At 35.5% G+C, this 27,937-nt stretch overlaps 1 protein-coding gene across 1 annotated transcript in view; it reads left to right on the top strand.

The window, feature by feature from the left end:
- The window catches only part of SKIL (SKI like proto-oncogene), a 33,346-nt gene extending 6,665 nt beyond the window's left edge, over positions 1–26,681 (top strand). Inside the window, exons 3-7 of the mRNA XM_030863766.3 lie at positions 8,630–8,727; positions 17,570–17,802; positions 20,852–21,093; positions 21,388–21,612; positions 22,275–26,681. Of these exons, the coding sequence (XP_030719626.1) occupies positions 8,630–8,727; positions 17,570–17,802; positions 20,852–21,093; positions 21,388–21,612; positions 22,275–22,433 (957 nt within the window). The 3' untranslated portion in view covers positions 22,434–26,681. The remainder of the gene's footprint in view (positions 1–8,629; positions 8,728–17,569; positions 17,803–20,851; positions 21,094–21,387; positions 21,613–22,274) is intronic.
- The last annotated feature ends 1,256 nt before the right edge of the window (positions 26,682–27,937 follow it).

The raw sequence follows: 27,937 nt of genomic DNA, 5'->3' as shown, positions 1-27,937 counted from the left end.
CTATTCTTTGCAGACACCAGAGGTATAGTATTTTGAACTCTTTCTCACTCAGGTCACCACAAGAAATAATACTTGATTTTTAGATTTGCCTAGGTTGCTTTGCAAAATGGTGTTATCAAAACTGTCTCTTCATATCATTTGAGTTTTTTATGTTTTTATTAGAAAAATGATTATTGTATTTTATAGTGCACAAACATATGGAAGAATATCATATTCTTGATTCTTTTCCATATCTCCAGTGGGTATTGTTTATTTGATCTAATTCTGATTTTGTTGAATCTTAGTTTCTATCTGTGGAAAAAAGGTTTGCCAAGCAAACTGATCATTTGTAAGTAAAATTTGAAGGGTGATGTTTCCTTGAGATTATTTTCAAGCACATTAGAAAAACCTATTTGTAGTCAACTGATAAGATCATTATAGGTGATTCTTTGCTGTTACAGCATGTGGCTGACATTCTCCAGTTCACTAAGTAAAGATGGTTTATGCCTTTATAAATTTTTAGGGGTTAAAATTTAGATTTCTAACATTTAGACTTGAGTACTGTTAGGTAAGTAAAATAATACAGTTCTTACTTTGCTTAGGGAAAAAACCCTATGGATTATCTGTGATGCAAATAGATTACCTAAAGATATCAACTTAAAAGTTTTCCTCTTAAAGCCTATTAATTAAACATTTCACTTTTTTTAGTTTTGCATTTTTCTTACAGTTCATTTCTGCGAGGTCATTGGCAATAATGATAATCCTCCAAAAAATTTCTCCCCTCTTGTAAGCTATTATACTTTTCTTTAGGAAGTGTGTTTCTTGGTACCAACCTAAGTGAGGTAAAGAAATACACTAGAGAGGATGGGTAACTTGCAAAGAGTAGTGTTGGGACAAAATGTGTACCAGTAATAATTATGATAGATTTGATGGTAATTTGTTACATCAGAGGCAGAGTTTGCATTTTATGATTAGCATAAATTTTTATTAAGTGGCTATAAGGTCAGAATCAAATGAAGTATTTGTGCTCATATAAGGGACGAGTATGAATATTTTTTTCTAACTTTATAAAATTAACAACTGTCTTAATGAGTTTTGAGACGATCTTTTTCCTGGTTTCCCAGAATTTAGTTTACTGCTTGGCAGGTCAAAGTTACTCAGTGAAAAAGAAAAAATTTTTTAAACTGAATAAATTTTGGGGAGACAATGCTCCATTGTATTTTAGAATATTGGGGATTTTTTGGGAAAAATTATGGTTTAACCCTTAATAAACTTATATAATTTGCAAATAAACTGTTGAATAAGACAACTGGTCAAATGAGAGAATGGATTTAAAAGTACTTTGGAAGTTGAGTCTAGAAATATCAGATGGTACTTCAAACTATTATTGAAATATTTACTAATATGTATTTCGGGATTTTTCCTTTCCCCAAACATTTTCTTGATTTATCTAGAATTATCTGAAGATATTTCAAAGTAAGATAACTGAGTGTTGGGCTCAGCTGTATCTCACTTTTAGTTGTTTGTACACAGTAATTATACTAGTTGGATATTTGTTTATTTATCAGAATGAAGTATGCAAGAAGAAAGTACAAAACACATTTGTTATAAAATATAAGAAGGAAATTTCAGTGAAAACACATTTGTTATAAAAAATAAGGAAATTTCAGTGAAATCTTTAGAATGGCTTTGGGAATAGTGCCCCCTTATGGTTTAGGAAATATAGAGTCTATATTCATTTTATCATTAAAAAATTTTAATTTTTTAAACATTTTAAAATGTTAATATTTTAAAAAAGGCTTCTGATAAAACGCTTTATCCTTTTGGTCTGAGAAATGGGAAAAAATTAAGAAACTTCAAGGAAGAAAAGAAAAAGGATAGGCCTGAATCGGTACATAGTTAGCCAGTAGTGTTCTCATACCTATGCATATGTTATAATTTATACCACTTGGAGAACAAGGAAGAAAGCAAGAATTGGATTAATTTCAATGCCTTTAGAATTCTGGTAGTAGAGAGTGTGGAGCCAGAACTCAATTTGTTCAAGTAAAGAGGTAGAACTAGTTTGGGAATAGTTTTAGTAATGGCTTGAACCTTTATTTTGTCAATGCATAAAATTTGGTCTGTTGAGGTTTCATATACGTTACATGTACATTAAAATAATGTAAGGATTTTATTTGACTAAAAAGGCATGAAGAATATATAATTTAAGGTGTGGTTTGGTTCCATCACTAAATAAAGTATTACAGCACCATGCTAGGCAGAAAGAGAAATGAATAGGAAAGATTTAAAGTTAGTTTAAAACTCATTTTGATTCCTAGACTTAGAAATGGGTCACAGAAATATGTATGTAAAGACTAGTTGGAGGCTCCCTAGGGCAGGAATTCATCTCGTAGTTTCTAAACCTAGAATGTGATGTATGCTTAACAAAAGTTTGGATGCAACTGAATGAAAAGCCTTAGTAGCCCTAGAAAGCTACCAGTGATTTTCAAGGAGGAAAAGAGTTTCGTTTTAAAGTGAAACAGCATTTTGTTTTTATTTGTGGTATTGAATTTATTTTGAGATTTCTAATAGCCTTAAAAGTGCCTATTTTGTTTATCTTATGGGGACAAGGAATACAAAAGTTAAAATTACTAAAGACCATTTTGGTACATAATACTACGGCTTTCCATTTTGAAAAAAAAAAATTTTTTTTTTTTGAAAGCAATATAGGCCCATTAGAGTAAATCCTAAAAAAAGTACAAAGAAGAAAACAGAATTTCCTCATAATTTCACCATGGAGTGATAACCACCATTGGAATTTATTCCTTTACGTACATAATGCTTTGTAAATCTGTGCAAAAGCATCTGTAGAGTGCACAGGTTATTAACTTAAGACCTAATTGTTGAAATAATACATTTGGACAAACTTTAGGACATGTACTTAGAGCAGTGTTTATCAAAGTGCAATTTGTCACCCATGCAGCCTTTCTCATCTGGGGTTCTATGAGGGGAGAATTAAGCCATAGAAAGGATGGTATATAGTACCTTTCTAAGTCCTTTGGAGAGAAGTTAATTTAATGCATACAGTGGAAGCTTTGCAGAGTTTGGGCTTAATTTTCTTGAGAACCTCAGTTGAGAAGGGTGAGGGGGATATCAAAAAAGTCAATTTACTGGGTCACCAGCATTTTAAAAATACATGAAATAGAGTAAAATTTTAAAAAATGCAATATATTGCACATAGTAAAATTAACTAATTTACATTTTGATATTGTCAATTGACATTATTTGAAGGCCAAAATCTGAGATAATTTTTAAAAAGCATCTATGCTGAAATGGGATAGAAAAGCAAAGCCTAACATGTATATAGATTAAAACTTTTTTAAAAAATTAATTTATTTTTGGCTGCGTTGGATCTTTGTTGCTGGGCGCAGGCATTCTCTAGTTGCGGTGAGCGTGGGCTACTCTTCGTTGCAGTGCGCGGGCTTCTCATTGTGGTGGCTTCTCTTGTTGCAGAGGACGGGCTCTAGGCGTGCAGGCTTCAGTAGCTGTGGCTCGTGGGCTCTAGAGCACAGGCTCAGTAGTTGTGGCGCATGGGCTTAGTTGCTCCACGGCACGTGGGATCCTCCTGGACCAGGGCTTGAACCCGTGTGTCCTGCGTTGGCAGGCGGATTCTTAACCACTGCACCACCAGGGAAGCCCTAGATTAAAACTTTTTATAACAGATATTTTAGTGAAAAGATGTATATGACATGGAAATTTTCAAATAATTGCAATATTAAGTGGATTGGACACCATAGAATTCCAGTGTAAAGAAATTATTTTTCAAGTTCCAGAAATTAACAGGATTTTTATCAGTTTGTTTCCTTTAAGTTTTTTTTAAAATAAATTTATTTATTTTTGGCTTCATTGGGTCTTCGTTGCTGCACACGGGCTTTCTCTAGTTGCGGCGAGTTCACAGTGTGCGGGCTTCTCATTGCAGTGCCTTGTCCTTGCGGAGCACGGGCTCTAGGCATGCGGGCTTCAGTAGTTGTGGCACACGGGCTCAGTAGTTGTGGCTTGTGGGCTCTAGAGTGCAGACTCAGTAGTTGTGGCTCATGGGCTTAGTTGCTCTACAGCATATGGGATCTTCCCGGACCAGGGCTCCAACCCTTGTCCCCTACATTGGCAGACGGATTCCTAACCACTGTGCCACCAGGGAAGCCCTGTTTCCTTTAAGTTTAAGGGAGGAATATCGTACTACTGACTTTTACATGGCTTTGTTTCCATGAAGGATTTAAGAAGAGAGTTGCACATTATAAGAATGTGACCTTGCTTTTCCTTTGAGAGTTTTTAAGCACTTTAAACCTAAAATTGGCTTTATGAGGTAGATATGATTCTGTAGTGTGGAGGAGCAACAGACATTGTGATTTCTGCAGATCCATCTTTGATAAGTTAGTGGAAGTGCTTAGACCTTATTGTCCGATTTTGCATTAGGTTGATTAATTCTAATAATTACAATGAAATGAGGCACAAAACTAAGCCTTAAAATCTCTTGAGTAGCTATTTGCTACCTTGTAACACTATTCCTGTTTCAGTTGTTGAAACACTCATTCACAGCCTGTTGGAAGTATTGAGAAAACCTGATCCTATTCTGAGAGATTCAGTTTCTTTCAGTAGGAGTTGTTGGCAGCTGTCTGGTAGGGTGTCTTTTGTGTCCTTCTGAAATCATTTATGGACCACTTGAATGTCTTAGTATTATACACAGTAAAAGGAACCTGGCAGGTATATTGGCTTTATAGCTAAGGAGTTGTTGCTTAACTATGTGTTTGGTCATGTGTTTACTAAGGTTGCTAACGATTTATGTTTGGCTTGTACAAAGTAATGTGTATTTAACATGCATTATACTTTACTTTTTATGTAAGCACACCATTATAGGAGGATAGACTATGAAATTTATCAGTCTACTAGTCCTTCATATGCTTACTGGCTTATAAATATCAAAATGTAAACATTAATCTTTGTCTTTCTAAATTCTATTTTAAAAAATATTTTCCACATATTTTAAAAAGATTTAATTCTGATTTTTTGAGGGGAATTTTTGAAATCCCATCAATACTTTGAGATACTGTCTTGATTTCTTTAGTTCATCAATGTTTGTCATTAGGACTTAAAGATCATAATATTAATCTGACACTGTAATTAGAAACTAAAGTGCCACCTCAAATCAAAGTTTATTATTGAAGATAAATCTGGGAATTTTAAAGCATTTTGAGTTTTGTTTTTTGGGGGTTTTTTTTAGTGCAAATTGGAATGTTAGTATACAAAGGGTGCTGAGTGGGTGGAATTGCTTTTGTAACTAGAAAGTGGTGACAAATGCTTATTGGTCTTTTTGTAAATGAAATCAAGTTCTCTAAACTATTTGTCATTGTGAGGCTAATAAGCATGGTACCAAAATACAATGATTCTTTATTAGGAAACCTGATTATTAAAGGGTCATGTGTACATAACACAGTAAGTTGAAATTTAGAGAAACTTGCATAAAGCATTTCCTAATTTTTACTTATTTAAAGTTAACTTCTGTACATTTTGGGCTTATTTAAATTTTGCTTTCATAGACGTTATTTGTTGTTTTACGACTTAGAGAAAGAACTTTTGGAATGAAATCATATGTCTGAAATTTTTCTTATATGTTTCAGATGAGGATGCCATCTGTTCATTTTGTGGTAGATAATTATGGGGAAGTTGGGCAATAGAAGTATTTTAAAATCTTAAGGCTCTAACTTAAGCTACTAAGTGATCTACTTCTCTTCTTTGCCAAGTAATGTAATGTATTCTATTTTAATGTTTAAGTACACGAAGGGAATGAAATTATTCTCATATTGAAAGGTAAAAGGAAAGTCAATAGATGTGCGTATCTTGGTGTCTCATTTTTATTCCTGATCAGTAGTAGCATTATTGCTGTGCCATTTAATTATATTGTTATTTTTTTTGAAGACCTAATTTGTATGTTGCCACAAATGCATAATAGATGAGAAAATCTGGCATGCCCGTGAATGTTCTGTTGTATAATATGTGCTTTTCATAATTGTTTTTAACATGCAGTTAGGATAATTTGTTATAAATGTGTTTATGGCTTACCACAGCATATTAGGTAAAATTAACTCCCAACATTTTATCATGGTTAGTGTTGTGCATTTCCCCATCATTTATATTATTTAATTTGTAGATCTGATCTCTCAAAATACAACCCAGAGACTTAGGATTGTTGGTACTTCATTGAACAGAAGGGTATTAAATGTGAAAGAGACTATCTTGTGAGTTTCCTGGTAGCAGATTAACCTTAAAAAAGGCTACCCTGGGAATTAATGAGCTACACTGTCATTCAGAATTCATTCAACAAATATTTATTGAGTCCCTACTACATGCCATGCATGGTGCTAGGTACTGAAAATACAAAAGTGATTAAGACAGTACTTGACCTCAAGCTGCTGTTTAAGCAGAGGCGGAATAGCCACTCGTCAGGGATTTTGTATAGGGAGTTCAGACATTACCTAGAGGACTGCACTAGGTGATCTTTAAGGAAGGTTTTTTTTAATAACCCCTCCTCTGTGAATCTCTTCATGTGTTGGTGCAAGAATAGGAAACAAAATAAAGGTCAGAAACTAGAGAGGGATGGATGTTTAAATAGAAAGAATGTGCTAGCAGTTATTTAAGGTGGCATTTGAAGTTTAGAGACATCATGGAAACAAAGCTATCCTGAGTTTGGATCATGAATAAAGGTAAAACTTATACAAATCAAGCTGTAGAGTTTAAAAATGAACTTGATCAAAATTGAATCAGATTTGAAGTCAAGATCTCTGGCTGAAGAAGTTTAGAATTTGTTATTCTGAAGATTTGACATTCCAGTTATCTGTAATAGGGAACACTTTAAAATATATAAATCAATTTTAGTAATTTTAATTTAAAACATCTGGAAACAGTTGATTTCTTGGGCAGTACATCCAGAATTGTCTCAGATATAAAACTGATTTAAAGTGGAGCTTTCCATATTTTCTAAATAATGAGTTTAACAGATAACTTCTAAAAATGAAATTCTCATTTAATTTGAGCCAATCTTGTACGTCACTGATTTGTTAGAGTGAGCTTACCCCGGCTCATTAACACCTTTTTTTATCACAGTGTTGGGGTGAAAAATGTTCTGCCTAAGTGAGTTTTCTAGATGATGAAACTACTCTTCTCAGCACTGTGTCTTTTTAAAAACTTTAACCTTTTTTTAAATGAATTCTAAAATGTCTTAAATAGTTTTCAGTCTTTCTGAATGGTATGTGTATGGTATATATATATGTATATGGTATACTATAAATATAAGTATAAATATCGACTATAAGTATGTCATGTTGACTCAAGACTTCTTAAACATCAGTTACTCTGTTGTGATAAGGGTAGGGAACAATTGAGATATATTAAATTATTTGCCCTGGCCTATGTGTGATAAAGCCCTCAGATTGTGTTGCTTTTTGAATCAGTTTTTGTGTTTGTGTCTTGTAATTCTCCTCTCTCCCTAGGCTGTCAGCTGGCACCTGGTATCTATCATTTAGTATTTCTGTTGCCAGCAGTCAGTTCCCTTTCTAATTTATGGTAGAACTAAGCTATAGGCTGAGAAACTGTGTAAACAAATGATTGATTTATTTTATAAATAAGCAGTTGCTTTTGCCCCAGATTCTGAACTTTAGAATACTTGATCAGGATTGTGAGGTTTAGAAACAAATTCTACTCTTACAGAGTCTAGAGGCCCTCACTGAATACTCACCTCTTAAATCCTTTCAAAATGCTCTTCTTTTCGCTATAACCTTGTGCTCTTGTTAGTCTTTCAAATTCCTTGCCCAGTAATTCTTAACAAAACATTGATCTCCTACCAATATGTGTGTGTGTCGGGGGAGGGGAGACAAAATATAAAACAAACCAAATGAGGAAGTTAGTAACCACAGGTTATTTATTCTTTTCTATCTCAGTTTCTGAACCTCAGTTTTCTTAGCTGTAAAATGGAGATAATTATACCTACTTAATCAGGTATTCGTTAGAAATAAGCAGGATATAAAGTTCTTATCGTGAACTTTGAGGTGGCCAGTTACCTTCTCCTCTTACTTTATTTACAGGTAGAGTTCATCCTTCAGGGCTAAAAAGAACTTTTCATATTTATGAGAAAATGTGGTTTACTGATAAGTGTTAGCAGACACAGTGGTTTTAAAGTTTGGCAAAATATTGCTGTAGAATGTTATATAATATGCTAAGAAATACTATAGGGATGGGGGGGTATATTCTAGGTAATTGTAACAATGAGAAGAATCAGAACTTAGCAATGCTGCACATTTGCAGAGTACTATTATTTAAATGGATTTTTAAAATAGATTCCATAAGTATGACATTTGATGAAATCATTCTGGTAGTCCATGTTAACATACATGCTAAAACTGTTCTTGTGATGGGACAGTTCATGTCTCTTTCGGTTTTAAGTGACTACACATGGTACTTTAAGGAAAGACTGCCTTATTAGAAGATGATTCTTAAATAACATAATTCCTTACTAGTCAGTGTTCTCCGGAGGCAGCCTATGGCTCTGTCAAGTAGATACATAAAACTACCCATCACATCCTCTTTCAATAAACTTTTCCCCTTCCACATTTTTCTACAGATAGATACACCACCAGGAATGGAATTACAGTCATGGTATCCAGTTATAAAGCAGGAAGGTGACCATGTTTCTCAGACACATTCATTTCTACACCCCAGGTGAGTGGGTATTGGCTCATTCATTCATTCATTCAACATCTATACATCAGGTACTATTCTAGGCCCTGGGAATTCATTTTATAGTTTCAGGGTTTTTTGCTAATCAATGAAATGAATTATAAATAGTGTTGAATATTTGAATTAACCTTTCCTGTGTGTTTCTATGTTTTTTTTTTCCCCTAGAAATAGGTCATTTCTTTTTTGCCGTAAAGTGAAAAAAATGGAAGTTTTCTTTTTATTTCCTTACTTCCCTTCAACAAGTAAACAAACTCTTCAAGAGTGTGGTGTGCAACTTTGATATTTTATTTTTATTTATTATTATTATTTTTTTACATCTTTATTGGAGTGTAATTGCTTTACAATGGTGTGTTAGTTTCTGCTTTATAACAAAGTGAATCAGTTTTACATATACATATGTTCCCATATCTCTTCCCTCTTGCGTCTCCCTCCCTCCCACCCTCCCTATCCCACCCCTCCAGGCGGTCACAAAGCACCAAGCTGATCTCCCTGTGCTATGTGGCTGCTTCCCACTAGCTATCTACCTTACATTTGGTAGTGTATATATGTCCATGCCTCTCTCTCGCTTTGTCACAGCTCACCCTTCCTCCTCCCCATATCCTCAAGTCCGTTCTCTAGTATGTCTGTGTCTTTATTCCTGTCTTACCCCTAGGTTCTTCATGACATTTTTAAATTTTTCTTAAATTCCATATATATGTGTTAGCATACGGTATTTGTCTTTCTCTTTCTGACTTCTTCACTCTGTATGACAGACTCTAGGTCTATCCACCTCATTACAAGTAGCTCAATTTCATTTCTTTTTATGGCTGAGTAATATCCCATTGTATATATGTGCCACATCTTCTTTATCCATTCATCCAATGATGGACACTTAGGTTGTTTCCACCTCTGGGCTATTGTAAATAGAGCTGCAATGAACATTTTGGTACATGACTCTTTTTGAATTATGGTTTTCTCAGGGTATATGCCCAGTAGTGGGATTGCTGGGTCATATGGTAGTTCTGTTTGTAGTTTTTTAAGGAACCTCCATACTGTTCTCCATAGTGGCTGTACCAATTCACATTCCCACCAGCAGTGCAAGAGTGTTCCCTTTTCTCCACACACTCTCCAGCATTTACTGTTTCTAGATTTTTTGATGATGGCCATTCTGACTGGTGTGAGATGATATCTCATTGTAGTTTTGATTTGCATTTCTCTAATGATTAATGATGTTGAGCATTCTTTCATGTGTTTGTTGGCAGTCTGTATATCTTCTTTGGAGAAATGTCTATGTAGGTCTTCTGCCCATTTTTGGTTTGGGTTGTTTCTTTTTTTGTTATTGAGCTCCATGAGCTGCTTGTAAATTTTGGAAATTAATCCTTTGTCAGTTGCTTCATTTGCAAATATTTTCTCCCATTCTGAGGGTTGTCTTTTGGTCTTGTTTATGGTTTCCTTTGCTGTGCAAAAGCTTTTAAGTTTCATTAGGTCCCATTTGTTTATTTTTATTTCCATTTCTCTAGGAGGTGGGTCAAAAAGGATCTTGCTGTGATTTATGTCATAGAGTGTTCTGCCTATGTTTTCCTCTAAGAGTTTTATAGTTTCTGGCCTTACATTTAGGTCTTTAATCCATTTTGAGCTTATTTTTGTATATGGTGTTAGGGAGTGATCTACTTTTACATGTAGCTGTCCAGTTTCCCCAGCACCACTTATTGAAGAGGCTGTCCTTTCTCCACTGTACATTCCTGCCTCCTTTATCAAAGATAAGGTGACCATATGTGTGTGGGTTTATCTCTGGGCTTTCTATCCTGTTCCATTGACCTATATTTCTGTTTTGGTGCCAGTACCATACTGTCTTGATTACTGTAGCTTTGTAGTATAGTCTGAAGTCAGGGAGCCTGATTCCTCCAGCTCTGTTTTTCGTTCTCAAGATTGCTTTGGCTATTCAGAGTCTTTTGTGTTTCCATACAAATTGTGAAATTTTTTGTTCTAGTTCTGTGAAAAATGCCAGTGGTAGTTTGATAGGGATTGCATTGAATCTGTAGATTGCTTTGGGCAGTAGAGTCATTTTCACAATGTTGATTCTTCCAATCCAAGAACATGGTATATCTGTCCATCTATCTGTATCATCCTTAATTTCTTTCATCAGTGTCTTATAATTTTCTGCATACAGGTCTTTTGTCTCCTTAGGTAGGTTTATTCCTAGATATTTTATTCTTTTTGTTGCAATGGTAAATGGGAGTGTTTTCTTCATTTCACTTTCAGATTTTTCATCATTAGTGTATAGGAATGCCAGAGATTTCTGTGCATTAATTTTGTATCCTGCTACTTTACCAAATTCATTGATTAGCTCTAGTAGTTTTCTGGTAGCATCTTTAGGATTCTCTATGTATAGGATCATGTCATCTGCAAACAGTGACAGCTTTACTTGTTCTTTTCCGATTTGGATTTCTTTTATTTTCCTTTTCTTCTCTGATTGCTGTGGCTAAAACTTCCAAAACTATGTTGAATAAGAGTGGTGAGAGTGGGCAACCTTGTCTTGTTCCTGATCTTAGTGGAAATGCTTTCAGTTTTTCACCATTGAGGATGATGTTGGCTGTGGGTTTGTCATATATGGCCTTTATTATGTTGAGGAAAGTTCCCTCTATGCCTACTTTCTGGAGGGTTTTTATTATAAATGGGTGTTGAATTTGTTTTTGTTTTTGCGGTACACGGGCCTCTCACTGTTGTGGCCTCTCCCGTTGTGGAGCACAGGCTCCGGATGCACAGGCTCAGTGGCCATGGCTCATGGGCCCAGCCTCTACGCGGCACGTGGGATCCTCCCGGATCGGGGCACAAACCCATGTCCCCTGTGTCGGCAGGTGGACTCTCAACCACTGTGCCACCAGGGAAGCCCATGGGTGTTGTATTTTGCCGAAAGCTTTCTCTGCTTCTATTGAGATGACCATATGGTTTTTTCCTTCAGTTTGTTAATATGGTGTATCACACTGATTGATTTGTGTGTATTGAAGAATCCTTGCATTCCTGGAATAAACCCCACTTGGTCATGGTGAATGATCCTTTTAATGTGCTGTTGGATTCTGTTTGCTAGTATTTTGTTAAGGATTTTTGCATCTATGTTCATCAGTGATACTGGCCTGTAGTTTTCTTTCTTTGTGACATCCTTGTCTGGTTTTGGTATCAGGGTGATGGTGGCCTTGTAGAATGAGTTTGGGAGTGTTCCTCCCTCTGCTATATTTTGGAAGAGTTTGAGAAGGATAGGTGTTAGCTCTCTCTAAATGTTTGATAGAATTCGCCTGTGAAGCCAACTGGTCCTGGGCTTTTGTTTGTTGGAAGATTTTTAATCACAGTTTCAATTTCAGTGCTTGTGATTGGTCTGTTCATATTTTCTATTTCTTCCTGATTGAGTCTTGGCAGGTTGTGCATTTCTAAGAATTTGTCCATTTCTTCCATGTTGTCCATTTTATTGGCATAGAGTTGCTTGTAATAATCTCTCATGATCTTTGTATTTCTGCAATGTCAGTTGTTACTTCTCCTTTTTCATTTCTAATTCCATTGATTTGAGTCTTCTCGCTTTTTTTCTTGATGAGTCTGGCTAATGGTTTATCAATTTTGTTTATCTTCTCAAAGAACCAGTTTTTAGTTTTATTGATCTTTGCTCTCATTTCCTTCACTTCTTTTTCATTTATTTATGATTTATTTCCTTCTGCTAACTTTGGGGTGTTTTTGTTCTTCTTTCTCTAATTGCTTTAGGTGCAAGTTTAGGTTGTTTATTCAAAATGTTTCCTGTTTTTTAAGGTAGGATTGTATTGCTATAAACTTCCATCTTAGAACTGCTTTTGCTGCATCCCATAGGTATTGGGTTGTCGTGTCTCCATTGTCATTAATTTCTAGGTATTTTTTGATTTCCTCTTTGATTTCTTCAGTGATCGCTTTGTTATTAAGTAGTGTATTGTTTAGCCTCCATGTGTTTGTATTTTTTACAGATCTTTTCCTGTAATTGATATCTAGTCTCATAGTGTTGTGGTCGGAAAAGATACTTGATACAATTTCAATTTTCTTAAATTTACCAAGGCTTGATTTGTGACCCAAGATATGATCTATCCTGGAGAATGTCCCATGAGCACTTGAGAAAAATGTGTATTCTGTTGTTTCTGGATGGAATGTCCTATAAATATCAATTAAGTCCATCTTGTTTAATGTATCATTTAAAGCTTGTGTTTCCTTATTTATTTACATTTTGGATGATCTGTCCATTGATGAAAGGGGGGTGTTAACGTCCCCTACTATGAATGTGTTACTGTCAATTTCCCCTTTTACGGCTGTTAGTATTTGCCTTATGTATTGAGGTGGTCCTATGTTGGGTGCATAAATATTTACAATTGTTATATCTTCTTGGATCGATCCCTTGATCATTATGTAATGTCCTTCTTTGTCTCTTCTAATAGTCTTTATTTTAAAGTCTATTTTGTCTGATATGAGAATTGCTATTCCAGCTTTCTTTTGGTTTCCATTTGCATGGAATATCTTTTTCCATCCCCTCACTTTCAGTCTGTATGTGTCTCTAGGTCTGAAGTGGGTCTCTTGTAGACAGCATATATATGGGTCTTGTTTTGGTATCCGTTCAGCCAGTCTGTGTCTTTTGGTGGGAGCATTTAATCAATTTACATTTAAGGTAGTTATCGATATGTATGTTCCTATTCCCATTTTCTTAATTGTCTTTGGTTTGTTATTATAGGTCTTTTCCTTCTCTTGTGTTTCTTGCCTAGAGAAGATCCTTTAGCATTTGTTGTAAAGCTGGTTTGGTGGTGCTGAACTCTCTCACCTTTTGCTTGTCTGTAAAGGTTTTAATTTCTCCATCGAATCTGAATGAGATCCTTGCTGGGTAGAGTAATCTTGGTTGTAGGTTTTTCTCCTTCATCACTTTAAATATGTCCTGCCAGTCCCTTCTGGCTTGCAGAGTTTCTGCTGAAAGATCAGCTGTTAACCTTATGGGGATTTCCTTATGTGTTATTTTTCCCTTGCTGCTTTTAATATGTTTTCTTTGTATTTAATTTTTGGCAGTTTGATTAATTTGTGTCTTGGCGTGTTTCTTCTTGGATTTATCCTGTATGGGACTCTCTGTGCTTCCTGGACTTGCTTAACTATTTCCTTTCCCATATTAGGGAAGTTTTCAACTATAATCTCTTCAAATATTTTCTCAGTCCCTTTTTTTTCTTCTCTTCTTCTGGAACCCCTATAATTCGAACGTTGGTGCGTTTAATGTTGTCCGACAGGTCTCTGAGACTTTCCTCAGTTCTTCTCATTCTTTTTTCTTTATTCTGCTCTGCAGTAGTTATTTCCACCATTTTATCTTCCAGGTCACTTATCTGTTCTTCTGCCTCAGTTATTCTGCTATTGATCCCTTCTAGAGTATTTTTCATTTCATTTATTGTGTTGTTCATCGTTGCTTGTTTCATCTTTAGTTCTTCTAGGTCCTTGTTAAATGTTTCTTGCATTTTCTCTATTCTATTTCCAAGATTTTGGATCATGTTTACTATCATTATTCTGAATTCTTTTTCAGGTAGACTGCCTATTTCCTCTTCATTCGTTAGGTCTGTTGGGTTTTTATGTTGCTCCTTCATCTGCTGTGTGTTTTTCTGTCTTCTCATTTTGCTTATCTAACTGTGTTTGGGGTCTCCTTTTTGCACGCTGCAGGTTTGTAGTTCCTGTTGTTTTTGGTGTCTGTCCCCAGTGACTAAGGTTGGTTTAGTGGGTTGTGTAGGCTTCCTGGTGGAGGGGACTAATGCCTGTGTTCTGGTGTATGAGGCTGGATCTTGTCTTTCTGGTGGGCAGGTTCGTCTGGTGGTGTGTTTTGGGGTGTCTGTGGACTTGTTATGATTTTAGGCAGCCTCTCTGCTAATGGGTGGGGTTGTGTTCCTGTCTTGCTAGGTGTTTGGCATAGGGTGTCCAGCACTGTAGCTTGCTGGTCGTTGAGTGAAGCTGGGTGTTGGTGTTGAGATGGAGATCTCTGGGAGATTTTCTCCGTTTGATATTATGTGGAGCTGGGAGGTCTCTTGTGGACCAGTGTCCTGAAGTTGGCTCTCCCACCTCAGAGGCACAGCAATGACTGCTGGCCGCAGCACCAAGAGCCTTTCATCCACACGGCTCAGAATAAAAAGGAGAAAAAGTAAAAAGAAAGAGGATAAGAGAAAATAAAATAAAGTAAGGTAAAATAAAATAAAAATATTAAAATAAAAAAATAATTATTAAGAAAAGAAAAAGATTTTAAAGTAAAAAGCAAAAGCAACAACAAAAAAAACGGACGGATAGAACCCTAGGGCAGATGGTGAAAGCAAAGCTATACAGACAAAATTCACACAGAAACATACACACTCACAAAAAGGAAAAGCGGAAAAAATCATAAATCTTGCTCTCAAAGTCCACCTCCTCAATTTAGGATCATTCTCTGTCTATTCAGGTATTCCACAGACGCAGGGTACATCAAGTTGATTGTGGAGCTTTAATCCGCTGCTTCTGAGGCTGCTAGGAGAGATTTCCCTTTCTCTTCTTTGCTCTCATCCCTCCCAGGGGTTCAGCTTTGGATTTGGCCCCGCCTCTGCGTGTAGGTCACCGGAGGGCGTCTGTTCTTCGCTCAGACAGGACGGGGTTAAAGGAGCCGCTGATTCGGGGGCACTGGCTCCCTCAGGCCGGGGGGAGGGAGGGGCACTGTGTGCGGGGCGGGCCTGCGGCGGCAGAGGCCGGCGTGACGTTGCACCAGCCTGAGGCGCGACATGCGTTCTCCCGGGGAAGTTGTCCCTGGATCCCGGGACCCTGGCAGTGGCGGGCTGCACAGGCTCCCCGGAAGGGAGGTGTGGATAGTGACCTGTGTTCACACACAGGCTTCTTGGTGGCGGCAGCAGCAGCCTTAGTGTCTCATGCCCATCTCTGTGGTCCATGCTTTTAGCCACGGCTCGCGCCCGTCTCTGGAGCTCCTTTAAGCGGCGCTCTTAATCCCCTCTCCTAGCGCATCAGGAAACAAAGAGGGAAGAAAAAGTCTCTTGCCTCTTCGGCAGGTGCAGACTTTTCCCCGGACTCCCTCCCGGCTACCCGTGGCGCACTAGCCCCCTTTAGGCTGTGTTCACACCGCCAGTCCTCTCCCTGCGATCCCACAGAAGCCCGAGCCTCCGCTCCCAGCCCCTGCCCGCCCCGGCGGGTGAGCAGACAAGCCTCTCGGGCTGGTGAGTGCCGGTCGGCACCAATCCTCTGTGGGGGAACCTCTCCACTTTGCCCTCCTCACCCCGGTTTGCTGTGCTCTCCTCCGTGTCTCCGAAGCTCCCCGCCTCGCCACCCGCGGTCTCTGCCCGCGAAGGAAGGGGCTTCTAGTGTGTAGAAACCTTTCCTCAACACGGCTCCCTCCCACTGGTGCAGGTCCCGTCCCTATTCTTTTGTCTCTGTTTCTTCTTTTTTCTTTTGCCCTACCCAGGTACATGGGGAGTTTCTTGTCTTTTGGGAGGTCTGAGGTCTTCTGCCAGCGTTCAGTGGGTGTTCTGTAGGAGTTGTTCCACGTGTAGATGTATTTCTGACGTATCTGTGGGGAGGAAGGTGATCTCTGCGTCTTACTCTTCCTCCATCTTCCCCTCTCTGTCAACTTTGATATTTTAAAACGAAACTTTTTTGAAAGTTAGAGGATTTCATAGTAGCCACACCCTCAAAATCAATTTTCATATTTTCAATAAAAATGCACCTTAGATTACAGTTTATATTTATAAAACCTAGATTTTTATCTGCTACTGTACATATTTATCTCCCCAAGCACAGTGATAAAGAATCTCAATCTTACTTACATTTATATAGTTCCTTCTATTCCTATTACATTTGAAGTAAGTTTTTGGGCAGTAATAAACCTGTCAGTTTTCTTAGCAGAATACTGAGTTTTCATTCTCAGAATTCATGTGATTGGTAAAGAGGGACTATATAGATGTCCTGTACAAGGAAAATGATATGAGACGAGATTATTTAGAGTTCAGAAGATGAAGTGTTTGGTCAGTTAAATGGTTGCATCTTTTGGCTAGAGGTTAAGCAGATTATAGTTAATCATGTGGCACTTAAATATGTAGCTCAAATTTTGTTCCATGAGTCTCTCAGATAATCTCCTGAACAATTTTATATGAGCTTTGAGTAAAATTGGTAGTTATCCCTTTGATCTTAGTTTTGCACAATTTATTATTGCTGTTTTATCAAATAAGTAAGAAATGCTAAAGTATTTTCAGAAGATTGCTCTGGGGGGTTTGATCCAAGGAGGACTGCCCAGTAGCTGGGCAGCATTCAGAATGCTGGTTCTCTCCCTGAGAAGGGAGAAGGGCCCTGGGAGCTCTTTGTTGGGGCTGTGATGAGTCAGGCCATAGCCTTGCAGTGTGGGACTGAATCAGTCTCACCACAATAAAGGGCAAGGATTCCTTGCTTTGGAGGGGTGGCAGGCACGGAAATAGTCCTCCAGAGTAGTGTATAGTCTGTTTTCTTTTGGCATAAACCTTACCTACTCAGGGCTGTTGAACTGCTCTGTAAAGTACTTCATGGTTTTAGTTCTCGTGGTTTTGAGGAAAGGAGAAGAGACTGATTTTCCATTATCTTTTTAAGTGCTTAGAAACTACTTTTTGTAAAATAACAAAAATAACCTGATAATTTTACTCTTTCTGCCTCAACTACTTATTTTTCAAGAATTCCTTTCTATGACCCTTATTTTCTGAGTTGTTCTGTTATCTGTTTTGATTTAAAGAAAATTGTTTAACCATAGAAATTGATGTAATATATTTTGCTTTTTACCTAAATGTAATATGTATCTTCTTTGGCCATTCTTTGTTTTCAGCTACTACTTATACATGTGTGATAAAGTGGTTGCCCCAAATGTGTCGCTTACTTCGGCTGTATCCCAGCCTAAAGAGGTCACAAAGACAGAGGCAAGTAGATCTATACCAAGGCACTCAGAGAAGCCTCACAGTAGTGGGAAACTTCAAAAAATAGTGTCTTATCCAGATGTTTCACTGGAGGAACAGGAGAAAATGGATCTAAAAACAAGTCGAGAATTATATAGCCGCTTAGGTAAGTATTCAGAAATTATCTTTTTAAAATCAAATATCTAATAAACATATTCAGCATTTTCAAAGAGGACTTCTATTTAAGAGAATTTTCCAGATAATGGAAGCTTTTATCTTAAAAAAAAATACCACCTTTCAAAACTCTTGAGTGACTACATAGACCCTCAGTTGTTCTGCTTATCTAGAATGGTGATATATAGAGAGAGGCTAATGAGCTAGAAAATAGACTATATGGCTGCATATTGCAAGTGACTTTTGTCTAATTATTTTTCCTTCTTCCTGCCTTTTCTTTACTGTCAGATTTCTTAAAAGGTCCTTATTTTTCTTTCTAATTTGCTGTGAACTGAGAAACCTTTTAACTAATAATGTGAAAAGTATATGATAATCTATAAAAATATTGAATCAAATTTGTTATACACCTGAAACTAATATAATATGGTAAATCAGCTATAATTTTTAAAAAAAGTGTATGTAAGAGTAGTTAGGTATAGGACTCAGAGACACTTAGTCATGGAAATAAGCAAGGTTTGAAAAGTCATAGCTGTGGGCGCCAGGCAGATGGCATAAATGCAGAATGCCGGCTGGACATTAAAAAAATACTGCATAGTTACGGTGCCTTTCAAAATACTGTGGACCAGACAAGACATGTCTGCTCACATGCTTCCTGTGTTACCCTCTTCATAGATGCAGAGCTTTGCTAACAGCTTAGGCAAGTGCAACAGTTCTTTTCAGCTTTCTCAGAGCAGTCTAAGAGTCCTCTAGTTACCTGTTTTCATAGATAATTGAGATTCTTCAGGAGTTTTTGTACTTTAATTTTGAGATTTTTAAAACTCAGTTTTCCTTGGATTTAAAGATGGCAAACAATAATTAGTAATGTATTAATACCATTATACCATGTTTGCATTATATTTCCTAAATTATTTAATTCTAGAGACTTTAAAAAAATTGTTGAGATGTAATTCACATTGCTTAAAATTTACCCTTTTAGAGTATACGATTCAGTGGCTTTTAGTAAATTCACAAAGTTGTGCAATGATTACAACTATTCAATTTCAGAACATTTCATCACCCTAAAAAGGAACCCTGTCATCCAGTAGAAGTTACTCTTCCTTCTTCCCTTTCACCAGGCTCTGTCAGCCATAAATCTGTTTTCTGTTTTTATGGATTTGCCTATTCTGGACATTTCATATAAAAGGGATCCTACAGCATATGGCCTTTTGTTGTCTAGCTTCTTCCACCAAGGATATTTTCTCAGTCCATATTATAGCATGTATTAGGACTTCTTCCTTTTTTATGGCTTAATAACATTCTATCATATGGATGAATAATACCCCATTTTATTCATTCATCTGTTGATGGACATTTGGATGTGTCCACTTTTTGGCTATTATGACTAACGCTGTTATGAACGCTTATGCACAAGTTTTAATGTGAACGTACGTTTTCATTTCTCTTGGCTATATATTTTGGAGTGGAATTGCTGGGTCAAATGGTAACTCTATGTTTAATATCTTGAGGGACTGCCGAACTTTTCAAAGCAGCTGCACCATTTTCATTTCCTGCAGCGGCTTCTGAGGACTCCGATTTCTGCACATCTTTGCCAACACTTGTTATTGTTTGTGTTTGTCTTTTGATTATAGCCATCCTAGTGGTTGTGAAATGATATCTCATAGTTTTGATTTGTAATTCTCCAATGACTAATGATACTGAGTATCTTTTCATGTTTTTATTGGACATTGCAAATCTTTGGAGAAGTGCCTGTTGAGATCCTTTGCCTATTTTTAAATTGGGTTGTCTCTTTACAACTGAATTGTAAGAGTTCTTTGTACATTATGGTACTAGAATTTGCCATTCTGTCAGTTGTCTTTTTACTTTCTTGGTAGTGTCCTTTGAAACACAAGTTTTAAATTCTGATGAAGTCCAATTTATTGTTTCTTTCGTTGCTTACTTTAGGTGTCATGTCTAAGAAACCATTGCCTAATCCAGTTAAGAGTTTTAGCTCTTACATTTAAGTCCATGATCCGTTTTGAGTTAATTTTTATATAAGGTGTGAAGTTCAACCTCATTCTTTGTATATGGATACAGTTGTCCCAACACTGTTGAAAAGAATACTCTTTCCTGATTGAATTGTTTTGGCACCCTTGTTGAAAACCAGTTGCCCGTAAAAGTACGGGTTTGTTTCTGGGCTCAGTCTTTATGCCAGTACTACACACAATTTTGATTTCTGTAGCTTTGTAATAAGCTTTGAAATTGGGGATTGTGAGTCCTCCAACTTTGTTATTCTTTTTCAAGATTGTTTTGGCTATTTTGGTTTCCTTTTATTTCCACGTGAATTTTAGAATCAGCTTGTCAGTTTCTGCCACAAAGCCAGTTGAAGTTTTGATAGGGGTTGCATTGAAAAAATAGATCATTTGGGGAAGTATTATCATTTATTGTAGTCCATTTGGGCTGCTGTAACAAAAATAACATAGACTGTGTGGCTTATACCACAAACATTTACTTTTCAACGTTCTAGAGGCTGGGAAATCCAAGATCAAGGCACTAGCAGATTTGGTCTGGCAAGGGCTTGCTTGCTTCCTGGTTCATAGATGGCCATCTTCTCACTGTGTACTCAAATGGTGGGAGAGCTCTCCGGAGTCTCTTTTATAGGGGCATAAATCCCATCAATGGGGGCTCTACCGTTATGACCTAATTACCTCCTGAAAGCCCCATTTCCCAATACCATTGCATTGGGGGGCTAGGATTTCAACATATGAATTTTGGAGGTCACTGACGTTCAGATCATGATATCATCTTAACAATATTAAGTCTTCCAATCCATAAACATGGGATGGCTTTCCATTTATTTGGGTCTTTTATTTCTTTCAATAATGTTTTGTAGTTTTCATTTTACAAGTTTTATACTATTTTGTTAAGTTTATCCCTAAGTATCTTATTATTTTTTATTTCATTTGTAAATGAAATTGTTTTCTTAATTTCATTTATGGATTGTTCTAGTGACATTTTAACAGAGTGATATTCATACTCTGTTACTTCATTTTTGCCTTTCAAAGATCCATCAGTCTCGAATAATTCTACAAGCAAAAAGAAACCTGAGCCTACCACTTGCAACTTAGCCAGAGACACAGGCAAGGCAGGAACTGACCGTGATGCTGCAGCTTCATCGCCACTTCTTGTCAAAGATGTTATATGTGAGGATGATAAGGGAAAAATCATGGAAGAAGTAATGAGAACTTATGTAAAACAACAGGAAAAACTGAACTCAATTTTGCAGAAGAAGCAACAACTTCAGATGGTAAAATTGTTATCTAAATGATAGTCCATTGTGAAAAGATACTTTTGCATATTCTTAAGGAAAGTCAAGATGAGATGCTATAAATGTATTTAAGATTATTCAGTTTTACATTTATAAGAAAGATTAATATACTTTAAAATTCTTAGAGAAGATAGTTTTCAAGATAATTACTTATGTATAGAATTGATATGACAGCTGAATTTTAGATATTTTCTGTCCTGTTTTTTCCTGAATTGAAAATTCTAATGTGATGGAAATAAAGTAAAAATTATATTGTGATTCTTTAAATTACAGGAAGTTGAAATGTTGAGTAGTTCAAAAGCTATGAAGGAACTCACTGAAGAACAGCAGAATTTACAGAAAGAGCTTGAATCTTTGCAGAATGAACATGCTCAAAGAATGGAAGAATTTTATGTTGAACAGAAAGACTTAGAGAAAAAATTAGAGCAGGTAATGAAGCAAAAATGTACCTGTGACTCAAATTTAGAGAAAGATAAAGAGGCTGAATATGCAGCACAGGTAAGAATTACAGTTTGTATAGTGTTGCCCTTTCAATGTGGAAATTGAAGCCGTTATTTTAATTTCATTAAAGAAATTACTTTATGTTAAGCTCATTTCATTTAGACTAGATTTCAAAATAGACAGTTCTGTTAAACACAACTTTATATCATCCAAGATGATTTTTTGACCTTGATTACTTTATTACTTTAAACTTATCAGGTTTCTGTAGTTTAGTTGTCCAAATTGCTAATCTCTAGCTATCTGAATATCAGAGGTTATGTTATTTTAATGTAGTATATGGGCTTTCAAATCAACGAATTAACAAACATGAACTGTTGCCCACTGTGTTCACAGCACTTGGGCAAAAATGAATAGTAGCTCACAACTTGGGGAAGATGAACAAATAACTCTTAACCTGAGCCAGCTGTGATGAGAGGTATACTGAAGTGTAGGGCATAATGAAAGTGTTCTAGGTGTTCAGTTCTCTTGACCTTTTGTTTCACCCTCATTTTAAGGTCATGTCAAAGTCTGATTAATAGTATTAGGTATTCAAGAGATGCATGCATGAAATAGTTCATTTTTGTAATAAGTAATTTGAAAGTAGGTCTTTGCCATGATGTGAGGAGTAAGTGGAAAAACAACACTGAATGAAAACTGACACAGTCTTCTAAATCACACAGCTGGCAGAACTGAGACAGAGATTGGACCATGCCGAGGCTGATAGGCAAGAACTCCAGGATGAACTCAGACAGGAACGAGAGGCAAGACAGAAGTTAGAGATGATGATAAAAGAGCTAAAGCTGCAAATTTTGAAATCATCGAAGACTGCTAAAGAATAGAAACCTTTAAATAGATTCATCTGTGTGTTCCCAACAGGGTTTATTTTTGTTTGTTTGTTTATTTGCTTTGGTAATTGAATTCTGAACAATTTATCTGCATGAAAATAACTAGGCATTGTATCCATTTGTAGATCAGAGAAAGGGAAGAGATTATATATTACTATATAAATTTTTACATTTTCCAAATGAATGAAAATGTATGTTTCTTTGTACTTTTTTTTCAACCAGCTTAGTAACAATACTTTACGGTTTCAACTATTACATAATCTGCCTATATTTCTAATGCAATTTAGCAGTTGCATACTTTTTAAAAGCTGCATTGTGTGATGGAAAATAGTTTTGATCAATTTTGTTATCCATATTTTAGATTCAATTTTAGATACAATGGTGGCTTCATATTTCATATATAGAGCTACTCAAGGGGTTGAATCTCCGTTTTTTTTCATGAACACAATCTCCTTTCTAAGTTAATATAGTATACTCATTATTATAATCAAAATCTGCTTTTATTTTGTTCATATTGTTGAATTTCCACCAGTTCTCCTCTATTTAATATCTCCTAAGACATTTTGTCAATAGAGGAATTTCATTGTTGAGGTTATAGCACACCCCATGGGGAAGGATAACATGCTTTCTTATACACTGCTGCTAAACACAAGAAGCGGTTATAATTAGATTTTCTGTTTAAATGTGGTTATATTTAGAAAAAAAATTTTATGCAGCAACTTTAGAAGAGGGAATAAAATGTAATAATTTTTGAACTTTTGTTTATGTTGTTAATAGTGGTGTGAAAATATTAATGTACTTGAGAAAAATTGATGTACATCAGTTCCCATACAATCCATAATCCTCCTGTACAGTTTTTATATGTAGTTGTGGGTCTTCCTGAAACTTATATAATGGATTTGTCTTCCTTTAAATTGTAAAATATTAAACACTTTGAAGGTTATTTTGGACTTTTGTATGTTTAAATGTTAAGTCTTACCAAAATGTGCACGAATGGACCATTTTCAGTTACTATTTAATATCAAAATCAGGAATTTACAGTCAACTGGTAGTGTATGATAGGTTAATATAGGGAAGTTTAGTTATCTGCTACTAAAAGGTTTTTAGATAATTTTTAGAAGACAGGAATTCCATAGTTTGGGGGAGGGGCAACTTCTTCTGCACTTTTCTTTTTTTTTTTTGCACAGAAAATCCTGTCATTCTTTAATGGCAAATTTCATATTAGTTAATTCTTGGCTTAAAAGATACTAGGTAAAATTCTTAGTATGCATTTTTTAAAGAAAGTTTCCTGAAGCTACCATTAATTGACATTATTATCCCATGAATTTTATGTTTATGTTCTCGTGTAAGGTACTGTATGAAATTAACTTGAGAGCTAAGTTTATTTTTTAAATATATCAGCTAAGGTTAAGATTATTTACTATTCCCATCTTAGTTGATAGATACTTGGTATAGAACTTCAAAAATAAGTAGGTTATCATTTAACCAGCTATTTTCATATTTTGTTTAATGGTACTTATATATCCTAAAAGAATTTTTGTACTTCCCAATACTAGAGTATGGTCTAAATGTGTATTTTCTATTTTCCATTTAACTTCGACTATATTAAACCTGCAATTAATTTGTTGATTCTTGTTCCTCCTTAAGGAGGAACACATGTTAAAATGACATATAGGAACAAATATTAAAAATGACATATCCTCCTAATACCGTTTCTTTATCTGGAGAAAGAAAAACCACAAATACATTTTATGATACCGTTTCATTTTAGTTGTGTGTTAGTTGTGTCACAGCTAAGCTTTTTGGGACATATAATTCAGGCCCCTATAATTTCATTTATTTTTCTAATTCACTCAAAATCTACTTATGTTACTTAGTTAAATGGTAAGCTTACTTAAGTTTCAACTCAAAACTTCTAAAACAAATTGCTTAATCTTTGAAATATGTTATTTAAAAATTCTAAGCAATGCTTCATCACCTTTAAATTATCATAAACTCTTAATGTAGAGTTGAGTAAAGAACTATTTTTTCTAGTTCTTCACATAAGGGAAACTTGCCACATGAAATTGTAGTCTTCATTTTCCAGAAGATACACTGATGTGCCATCAGTTTCTGTCTAACTTCTTTGAAAATGTTTTTTTAGTCAATTGTAAATAGTATGCCTATTATAGTTAAAAGTAATTTCAAGTTAAACTGTACAACGTAGCTTGAAAATATAGAGACTTTGTAATACTCTACAAGTGGCCTCTGCTAAAATATCCATATAATTATTGTATTTTTGCATGCTCATTTTGTGTGTTGGTTGCTAGCTTAAAGTTTGTTTCAGTGTTAGTTTTTGTGTGCCAATTCATCAGGCAAGCGGATTTTCCCTCAGACGTCATAATATTTTTCTTTTTAGGAAAAATATAAAAATATTTACTTTAAAAAGCTGCATTAAAGGAACAGCCTATCAAAAGTGCTAGAGCATCTTTAAAAGGAAGAAAAGATAGAATGTTAGTTTACTGGGTGATGAGTAATGTTTAATTTGGGTGATGATGGTTTCTATACTCTAAACTTTATGAGAAAAAGGTACCAAATCTATAGTAAATGTAAAACCTGCTGTCATTGAGGAAGCTCTAAACAACCCTTATTTCACAAATGCAACTTTTAACACTAGGAAAGGCTTTGACCAACAATGTAAGTTTGGCTTGTGCTTTAGTTTTGTAAAGCATATTCTTTTGCTTGAATTTCTGTGTCCAGGAGTCAGGACGTTTTATGGTTCTTGAACTAATTTTATAACATATTTAATATATTACCAGTTGAGCTATAAAATCATTTGTACATATTGAATTGAAAACCAGTTACTAAAGTAGGTGTAATAGACTGAGTACAATGATACTTGGCAGGTTATCCATATATTTTAGAAGACATGACAGAACAACCATTTTATTTGCACATCTATGGCTTCTGTTTGAAGGAAAGTAAAATGATAAAGAAACTTGAGTAATATGAAACATGCTCAAGGTTATTTCCCTAAATGTAATAGGAAAGCTGGTGCTGAAGGTTTTTGATCAGTTTCTAAAATTTTCTTCTCAATGACTTATTTTTGATTGCTTAGGGAAGAATCCTCATTTTTATTTGCTCTTACACATTTAATCTGCACGACAGGATATTAAAAATTAATGGAATGAAAAGTTGTGCTCACACTGTACATCTGTTTCTGTGCTTGAAACTACTTGTTAGTTTTTATTGAGCTGCCAGCAATAAGGGACACATTACTGCTGTATTATACATTGTGGGGTTGAATAACTTAAACAGCTTAAAATTTTTTTCTAGCGTAAGACACTTAAGAATTTCCATTATTGGAAGAAATTTGTATGGGTATTCAATATTGCGTCTTGTTTAAAAGGACAGTCTTTTTATTTTGTAAAATCTTTCCATTTTAATTGGCTTCTAAACTATAATACATAATGCAATTTTGAGCCTGTTTTTTAGTGATAGAATTAAATGTCTTATATAGTGCTACTGTGTTTGAATTAAAGTGAACAAATGTAAAAACCGAAATTTTAAAAATTAAGCCCAGAAAACAAAATAGTGTATTAAGTTAGTTGAATGTAAGAGAAATTCGTAAGATTTTTTTTTCTTCAATATAAATACCTCACTTGAAAATAAAGCACAGCATACTTAAAGTAGTTCTAGTAAAAAAAAAAAAAAATCCTACTAAAAGAATTGCTAAATCTTGAACAACTCTTGGGGAATTATAGTTTGGGAGAAATAAAATATACTTGCTTTTAACCACCCTGTTAGAAGTATTTATTTGTCCTGATAATTTTAAGCCAACACAGTAGTCTTAAAGTATTTCTGAAGTTCTAATCTGTGAAGGCAGTAAATGAAAGATCTGTTGTGCAACTGTTGAAACAAATTGTTGACTACATTGACCATAATTCAATTTAAAATCTTGCCAATGATGTACAGTTTTATGGTTAAAATTGCTGTGGTTGGTTGTATTACATGACACACAAAACTGTCCTCTACCTCACGTGAAATAAATATTTTATATGGTTTTACTATAAAACAAGACTCATCTATCTGGTCACTTAGTTTACAAATTTTGAATTATATTTATTGAAACATGACATACTGTGCTCTTAGCTTATACCTCAACTGTATTTTGTGCTGTTCTCCATTTTCATGCCTTGTAAATAACTTGTATAGATTGTGGATTAAATTCCAAATAAAAACTTTTAATGCCAATGAAATTGATTCAAGCTTTCTTGGTATCCTGTGTGAGTTCAATGTTCTTGTTTCTTAAAATTGACATTTTCTCCTTTTGTTTCTTTAAAGTCTATTCATTACATAGCAAATAACTAACTTGAGAAACTTTTTTTTTTTAATTGTAAAATGTGAAATTTTATGTAATATGTGATGAACATAGCATTTTGTGATTATTCTCTTTCAAGATACTTGGACTCTTGCTTTAACATCTTTTCCTCACCTCCACTTCTGGTATTAGTTGTCAATTACTGCATAACAAACTATTCTAAAATCTAGCAGCTTAAAACAACATATCTCACACAGTATCTGAGGGTCAGAAATCCAAGAGTTTAGTTGAATGTGATGGCTCGAGAGCTGTTAGAAAGGTGCTTTTATGATGTTACCTGTGGCTGAAGTCATATGAGAGCTTGACAGCTGTTGGATCTGCTTCCCAGCTCACTCAGGGCTATTGACAGGCAGTCAGTTCCCCACTGTATGGACCTGTTCATGGAGCTCTTCACAGCATGGTGGATGGCTTCCCCCAGATGAGTGATCCAAAGGAGAGAGTGATGCCACAATTTGTTTGATGACCTGCATGGCTTCCCCCAAATGAGTGATCCAAAGGAGAGAGTGATGCCACAATTTGTTTGATGACCTGGACTCTAAGTCATATACTGTTACTTTTGCCTTGTACTATTTGTTAGAAGTCAGTCACTAAGTCCAGCCTATACTCAGTCGGAGGAGATTATACAAGGGAATGAATCCCAGGAGGCAAGGATTATTGGGGGATATCTTAGAGTCTGGTTACCATATCCTCCAAACTTTTTTTGTGTGTGGCAAAATGTACATATAAAATTTACCATTTTAACCATTTAAGGTGTGTGTATAATTCAGTGGCATTAAGTATATTCAAAATGTTGTGTAATTATCACCACTAGATCCAGAACTTTTTCACTATCCCAAACAGAAGCTCTGTGCCTATTAAACAATAACTCCCTATTCCCCCTCCCTTCCTCCCTCCCTCCCTCCAGCCTTTGGTATCTTCTATTCTACTTCCTATCTCTATGAATTTGCCTATTCTAGGTACCTCATATAAGTGGAATCAAAATATTTGTCCTTCTGTGTCTGATTTAGCATTGTATTTCAATTAGCGTAATGTTTTCAAGGTACGTCCATGTTGTAGCACGTATCAATTTCATTCCTTTTTATGGCTGAATAATATGCCATTTTGTACATATACAACTGGAGAAATGCCTATCCAAGTT

This window comes from Globicephala melas, chromosome 4 (genome assembly GCF_963455315.2).
Source record: "Globicephala melas chromosome 4, mGloMel1.2, whole genome shotgun sequence".
Classification (NCBI taxonomy): domain Eukaryota; kingdom Metazoa; phylum Chordata; class Mammalia; order Artiodactyla; family Delphinidae; genus Globicephala; species Globicephala melas.
This window is presented reverse-complemented; position numbering and strand designations above follow the sequence as displayed.